The 8,058-nt window shown below is 39.1% G+C and overlaps 1 protein-coding gene across 1 annotated transcript; it reads left to right on the top strand.

Moving 5' to 3' along the window:
- The first annotated feature begins 738 nt into the window (after positions 1-738).
- LOC105944482 (60S ribosomal protein L39-like) lies at positions 739-1,007 on the top strand. Its single transcript, XM_045139561.1, has one exon. The coding sequence runs from the start codon at positions 765-767 to the stop codon at positions 918-920; it is 156 nt and encodes a 51-aa protein (XP_044995496.1). The 5' UTR covers positions 739-764; the 3' UTR covers positions 921-1,007.
- The last annotated feature ends 7,051 nt before the right edge of the window (positions 1,008-8,058 follow it).

The raw sequence follows: 8,058 nt of genomic DNA on the forward strand, positions 1-8,058 counted from the left end.
CCTTTCCATTAATTTCTAGTTTTACTGCGGTTTGCTCTGTTATATACAAGTCATTTTACCAATTTTTTTTTTGTATTTGATAGAAATTGATTTTTGGACTCTAATGTGACTGATGTTGGAGAAGATTCCACACTTTATTTAGAAGAAAGTATATTCTGTTGGACAGAATTTTCTGTTGATATCTAAGTCCATTTGATCTACTGTTTGTTTTAACATATTCTAAAAGTAGTTTTAAAATACTAGCTTTATATTTATAGTTATCCAAACACAGATAAATTGATATCTCACCTAAGATTCTGGTCATGTCAGTTCTGCATCCTGAACAGTGGTGACCTGTCAAGTAGGACATTAGTCTACCAACAGTCACTACCTCCCTGACCACCAAGCTCTGCCCCCAACCTGTTTCTTTGCAGAACTTGTGTCACAGAATCTGATCTTGTCTCTGAGAATCCCTGACTCCTCTGTAAAGCAAACTTTCCTCCTTTCATGGCAGTTGTGTGCATATATTTCGATCTCTCCTTTAGGATTCTTCCCACCTCTAGGCCATTTTCTGCTGCCCTGCACTCTATAAATATTCCAAATTAAACACACAATCTGATAAACTGAGGCTGGGCTTCACATGAGAGAATACACAGAGCTCTGTTTTATGATTCTGGATTACTTCACTGAATATAATAGTTTATTTTTATTTTTAAATATTTTATTTTTAGCTCTTCTCACTTCCTCCACCATTGTGGTTCGGTGCCGTCACCTGATATCTCACCATGTCTTCTCACAAGACTTTCAGAATCAAGCGATTCCTTGCCAAGAAACAAAAGCAAAACCGTCCCATTCCCCAATGGATTCGGATGAAAACGGGTAACAAAATCAGATACAACTCTAAGAGAAGACACTGGAGGAGAACCAAGCTGTGTCTGTAAGGATTTTCACACTCCGTGATTGATTCTACCAAAATGTCAGCACTGCAGAGGTTTCTGCATGTTAAATTGAAATCCTATTTTACTTTCTATCAATCTACATGGATGTGTTGATCCAAAAATAAATGTAAATCCTTTCGAAAAAAAATATTTTTATTTTATTGTAAGGACAGAGAAAGAGAAAGGAGAGAGTGAGAGAGAAAGAGAGAATGGGAGCTCCAGGGACTCTAGGTACTGCAAACAAACTCCAGATACATGCACCACTTTGTCCATCTGGTACTGGGGAATCAAGCATGGTTTGTTGAATATTGCAGGAAAGCACCTTAACTGTGCTGAGTCATCTCTGCAGCCCCGTTTTTACCTTTCTATCTGTGTCAGCTTGGATGTCATGTGGCTCACGTTTTGTCACTCTTTGCAAAGACACTTCTTTTGATCTCATTAGTTTCTTCCGTAGAGTTTCATTGTTCTTCTAGTTTGATTTTAATTGTTTTTTTCTCTGATTAATTTGTCTTTCTTCTATGCCTGTAACTGTTATTTGCTTTCTTTTTCCAATAGTTTATGATGGAAGTTAAATAACTGATTAGATATCTATTCTTTTAAAAATATCTTATTTTTATTTATTTATTTGAGACAGAGAGATAGAGAGAGTAGAGGAGAGAGAGAATAGAGTGTGTCATGAACTCTAGCCACTGCAAAAGAACTCCAGATGCATGTTCCACCTTGTGCATCTGGCTTATGTGGGTCCTTAGACTTTGCAGGCAAATGCTTGAACCACTATGGCATCTCTACAGCCCATAGATATCTTTTCTTTCTAAATATTCCTACTACACAAATTTCTTTCAATGTTCTGCTTTAGTAGCACATCATGGTTTTAAGTTGTATTTTTAATTCACTTTAATAAAAATATTTTATAATTTCCATTAGGACTCCCTAAGTCATCAAGAAACTTGCGTTAATGTCAAAGGACCGGGTAATCTAAATTCCTTTTCTGTTAGTTCCTTCTACTATACTTTCATCACAACATGAGCTCTTAGTTTGAATCTTTTTCATTACTTTAAAATTATTGGAGTTGTGTTTGAATTCATAACATGTTATTATTTTATGATACTTCATTTAATTATTAAGTCTACCAATGTGGTGGATCCATGATCCAGCTCTTTTCTCACTTCAAAGCTATAAGAAAAAAAAAATGCACAATTTAACCCCATTTGGGGTACTTCCCTGCTTTTCTTGATTTTTACTCTTTCTATCCATGAGCCTATTTTTACTTTCTTTTTATCTCTACAGCTCTTATGCAACCACTCTTCACTATTAGCACCACAACACTTCATGAAATTAAGAAAATTACATTATTGAAAAAAGGCTTATGACAAGTTAATATTATTTTTAATTGATCAATAATTATGATGCTGTTAAAATGGTGCTCTTAAACAGATTACCTCTTACATACAAAAGTTTGTTCGTCATTAATTTAACCCCAATTTTGCAGAAAAATAACCTGAAATGAAAAAAATAATGTCACTAACCTGACAAAAATAAAAATTCAAAAGTGAGGGTGTATTGGATCTTAACAACATGTGCAGGGCTTAGAAACACCTCACATGACCATTCCTTAACCAGTTTCGCTGACGTCAGAATATCATCCTACATAAGCAGACATGTCTGGACTGATGCACTTGAGAACATCCACAGAGGCTTTTCTAAAAAGAATATCAAAATAGCTTAAAGCAGGGCTGGAGAGATGGCTTAGCACTTAAGTGCTTGCCTGTGAAGACTAAGGACCCCAGTTTGAGGCTTGATTCCCCAGGACCCATGTTAGCCAGATGCACAAGGGGCGCATGCGTCTGGGGTTCGTTTGCAGTGGCTGGAGGTCCTGGTGCACCCATTCTCATTCTCTCTCTCTCTCTCTGTCACTCTCAAATAAATAAATAATAATAAATAAAAAATAGCTTAAAACTTCATAAATAGTTCAATCATTTTAACTTAAATGTGATTGTTAATGAAATTATCATTTTCTCTCAAGACATTAAGTTTTTTTTCACAATTATGGTTACACTGAAAAGCATATGTTTAATGAGACCCTCATTAATACAAACATTTTATAAAATAATCTTAGTTATTGGTAGGGAGAGAGACAGAGAGACAATGATTGAAAGAGGAAATGGTGCACCACGGTGGTCTCCTGCCACTGCAAACAAACTTCAAACTCATGCACATCTGGCTTTACACGTGTACTGGGGAATTACGCCCAACCAGGTTGTCAGTCTTTGCAAGCAAGCACCTTTGCCCATGGAGCCACTCCTCAGCCCATAAACCTTGTTTATCCACTTTAAAAGCTGAAATAAATACTAAGCTCTTATACATAAACATTACTACCATCATATTTAAGCAATGATAATAATATATAATAGAATATGTATTAATACTAAATAATAAGTAATATTAAGCAGAATTTTCAATGAACTTTCCCGATTTATGAAATAGACACGTGCTAAGTCATGTCCCCTCTTCATTGTATCACTATCGTAGTGTTTTACCTAAAATAATAACTCACACTTAGATTGGCATCTCAAGATGCAGTGTAATCTACTGAATAATGTAATATGTCTCCAAAAGATTATTTTTAGTTCATTTTTATTTATTTATTTGAGAGTGACAGAGAGAAAGAAAGAGGCAAATAGAGAGAGAGAAAATGAGCATGCCAGGGCTTCCAGCCACTGCAAACAAACTTCTGATGTATGTGCCCCCTTGTGCATCTAGCTAACATGGGTCCTGGGGAATAGAGCCTCTAACCGAGGTCCTTAGGCTTCACAGGCAAGCGCTTAACCACTAAGCCATCTCTCCAGCTCAGCTAGTAACATTTTTCTGGTGATTATTTTTTCTGTGATAAACAAACAGCTCATTGTCAGAATCACTGTGACTATTGCCCTCATAGTCACATAGTGAAGGAAATTTCTTCTGTTAAGTAAGCAATAACTTTGAAAATTTTACCTTTAAAATCTGAATTGTTAAAGAACGTATGTTGTATTTATTTCAAGAAAATTATCGTCCTTTCATTTGTATGGAGGTTACCCAAATTGTGCAACGTATGTCAGTCTTTTCTTCATAAGAGTTACAGATCAGGTGCTAACATCCAACATCTGCTCGTTATAAAGCTCACTATACCCATAGCACATACCTTTCATAAAAAACTGATTACAAAAAAACCTGTTATTAAAGAGGACTGAATGAGTTATACAGAAATCATGAATTTTAATTATCACAGTTTTTCAGAGAAAATGGGAGCGATTCAACTTTTAAATAAGAGCTTCTCTTTATTTCTAGAAAATGGCATCATTGAGTCATAAATCATATCCATGCTAAGATTCCAGGTTTTTCATGATTCCCAAACAAACTCAAAGGGATTTCAGAAATCATGTTGTGTATTAAACATTCTCCCTACCCCATCCCACCCCCCCAAAAAATAAGGTTATTTTTACTTCTGCAAGATACTCAGAGGTTTTCCAATGATTTGGCACTTTCTTATTTTTCCAAAGAGGCCAAATGAAATGCAGTGCAGCAGCGCACTGAGCGGCCTGCCCTATGGTGAGTGTTCAGACACATGGAGGGACTGCGGTAAGCTACTATGAGTTAACACACTTCCAAAGCAAAGCATCTTTTCATAGCGAAGTTACCCAACTTAAACAGTGTCTTTCCCAGCCTGAAGACTTGCCTACCATGCTTCTTTTCCACTCTGTAACTGGAACGACGGGGAATTCCGCTGGCTACATCTCTGAGGTCGTCCTAGACTCTGCAAGCGTGAGAGTTCGCATCTCTGCTGAGCCTGAGCGGGCAGCAGGCTGCGCTGGGTCGGGCGTCGGGCTCGGCTGCTCAGCTGCCCGGCTCGCGGCCGCGGCTGCCCAGCGGGACGCGCAGCCCCGCGCGGGACCGGGCGTGTCCCCTCGTCTCGCAGAGCCTCGGCTCGCTGCCGTGAAGACTCACAACGGTGCACGAAACTCCCAGGCAGACTTTCTCAGCCTCACACACCCCAAATATCTGAATTCCTGTGTTCCCCAGCTTGCTCTTCGGCAAGCGTAGAGGGCAGGGCGAGCTCAAAGGACCCGTCGTCAATGCAAACACGATTTCTCCCAGACGTCCAGCCGGATACTGACTCTCCCAACTCTGGTCAAGAACACGATTCTTCTGTATATTTAAAAATGCAAGTGGCCCTCTCAAAGCAACCACTGTGTTTGTTTTCCATTCAACACATTCCCCACACCCCAGGAGCTGGTGTCTTTATGGACATACCTTTTACAGGTGGATCAGCCCTCTCCTGAACCCCATGGTCTTTAAGCCAGTCACAGACTGCCGTCCTGCTGGGGGCAATCTGCCCTTGACACTTAGGTGCATTCCCTGAAGACGCCAGCCATCCCCGTCGGGAGCATCCTTTCATGCCCGCTTCTGGTAGCTGCTGTTCCTGTGTGGACTTCACTCCTCCCCACTTCCAGTGCCTTTCTCTCTCCACACCTCCATGTCCAGAAACCAGTTGACTTGGTACCCTTTCAGCAGAATTTGACATGGGAGATTGCTCGACGTAAGAAAGGTCAATTTGGGGCTAGAGGGTTGGCTTAGCAGTTAGGACATTTGCCTGAAAAACCAAAATACCTAGGTTCGGTTCCCCAAGACCCAAGTTAGCCAGATGCACAAGGGGGCACATGCATCTGGAGTTCATCTGCAGAGGCTGGAGGCCCTGGCATGCCCATTCTCTCTCTCTCTCCTTCCCTCTTTCTCTGTCAAATAAATAAAAATAAAATATATAAAAGAAGAAAGGTCAATTTTTATCCACTCATCTTTCTGCCAAAACAAATGTCTTTAAACAAAGCGTTTGTATTGGTAACTTTAACATTTACTGTAACTCATACTGTAACCTGGTCATATTTCCACCAGGTGATCTTCTTGGGTCCACGCTCCACAGGCCCCGTTGCACTGACAGCTCTCCTGTCTGCAACCACAGAGCAGTCACGGATGTGCTAATTCAGTCTTCTTGTACACTTTCACAACGTGAGGCTATTTCATCTCTGATTTTTTTCTCAACCCCTCTTCTGTAAGGTTCCACAAGCCTTCTAGAAAGCGTTAAGAGTACCTTTTAGTGTTGAGCTCTTTGTAGCCTCTTATTTTCTGCTGTAATGTGTGTTGAATTTCCCCAGCGCCCTCTGCCATCTCCATGGAAAAAAAATCCAAGACCAAATATTCATCGTCTATGTTACTACTTACCAACAAATGGGTCGCTTGTCCTTCAGGACTAGTCTGCAGCCGAATGAAAGTGACCCACCATGCTCTCGGTACTTCCAGTCCACGCAGCATCCGTGTACTGCACTTCTCTTTGTCAAGGTTAGGGACCTTTACTGAGCCATGACGTATCTGCCAAGCATCTTTCCATAAGGAATGATGAATGAAACGTTATCACAATCAGTGTGGGGAATTAAAGAAGTCGCAAGAGAGCATTTACTTTCTCAAATATGCTTTTCTTTTTTTTTAAATATTTTTTTGTTCATTTATTTATTTATTTATTTGAGAGTGACAGACACAGGGAGAAAGACAGATAGAGGGAGAGAGAGAGAATGGGCGCGCCAGGGCTTCCAGCCTCTGCAAACGAACTCCAGACGCGTGCGCCCCCTTGTGCATCTGGCTAACGTGGGACCTGGGGAACCGAGCCTCGAACCGGGGTCCTTAGGCTTCACAGGCAAGCGCTTAACCGCTAAGCCATCCCTCCAGCCCTCAAATATGCTTTTCAATGTATTTCTAGGCAGCAAAGAAAGTAAATATATAACCCAAGAAAGTTTGGAAAAAGACAGTAAATGAGCCTGGGAGGCAGTTTAGTGGTAGAGCAGTGGGCTAGCCTGCAGAAAGGTCTAGATTTCACTGTCAGCACCATAAATAAATAAATAAATAAGAAAGGAGGAACGTAATTTAAGAGACATGAAAAAATAGACAATTGGAAGCTTAAAGAAGTAAATTAAGAATTGTTTGAGTAGATTAAAAGATTGAGTAACTAGCAGATCTTGCATTTATTAGTTTACAAGTTAAAGATCATTTTCCAGCTTAAGCCACACTAGGGTAAAATCAGAAGTATAAAATATATAAATAAAACTGTAAAATAGTCTTAATGTTTGAGAAGAAATTTTATAGAATTGTGAAAAACTAGAATGCTAATTCAATGTAAATAAACTTTAATACCTGTAATAGTGATTAAAAAAATCATTCAGGCCTAGAGAGATAGCTCAGCAGTTAAGACATTTGCCTGCAAAGCCTAAGGACTCAAGTTCAATTCCCCATAACCCATGAAAAAACCAGATGCACAAGGTTGTACATGCATCTGGAGTTCTTTTGCAGTGGATGGAGGCCCTGGCATCTCCATTCATTACCCCCTCCTCTCTCTCTCTTACCTCTCTCTCTCTCTGCTTCTTTCTCTCGCTCAGTCTCTCAAATAAATAAATAGTTGTAATAAATGCAAAAGTTTGGGACTGTGGTAGGGGTTAGAAAAACAATAGTCACTGAAATTAACACTACAAACAAAGAATATCTACAAATCAATGATAGAAAAAAAACTTCATATTATCAAATATATAAACTTTACACCACCCAGATAGTAACAGACCTATCATTGGGAATTCTATAAAGTTTATTAAGCTGATACTTTAATGTATAATTTAGGCTAGTATAACATAGGAAATAAAATTGTCAGCCAGGCTTGGTGGAATACACCTTTCATCCTAGCACTTGGGAGGCACAGGTAGGAGGATCATCATGAGTTCAAGGCCACCCTGAGAATACAGAGTAAATTCCAGGTCAGCCTGGGCTAGAGCAAGACCCTACCTTGAAGAACAGCAAAAAAAAAAAAAAAAAAAAAAAAAAAAAAAAAAAAAGGTAATTAGAAAGAAAGAAAGATAGGAAGGAAGGGGAAATTGTCTAGTGCTTTTCATGAGATCACAACAAAATTTGCAATGAAGTAGAAAGTAACATAATAAATAAACCTTTGATAAATGTTACTGGTACATTTAAATGCAAAATTCCTGAATAAAATACAGATTTTAGCAAAATTCTAGTCAAATGACTATTAATTTAAAAAGAGAACTGTGACCAGGCCAGTTAAAACTAATTC

This window comes from Jaculus jaculus, chromosome 22 (genome assembly GCF_020740685.1).
Source record: "Jaculus jaculus isolate mJacJac1 chromosome 22, mJacJac1.mat.Y.cur, whole genome shotgun sequence".
Classification (NCBI taxonomy): domain Eukaryota; kingdom Metazoa; phylum Chordata; class Mammalia; order Rodentia; family Dipodidae; genus Jaculus; species Jaculus jaculus.

Coding starts and splice junctions, on each gene's coding strand:
- LOC105944482 (XM_045139561.1), top strand. CDS start 765: ATGTCTTCTCACAAGACTTTCAGAATCAAGCGATTCCTTGCCAAGAAA.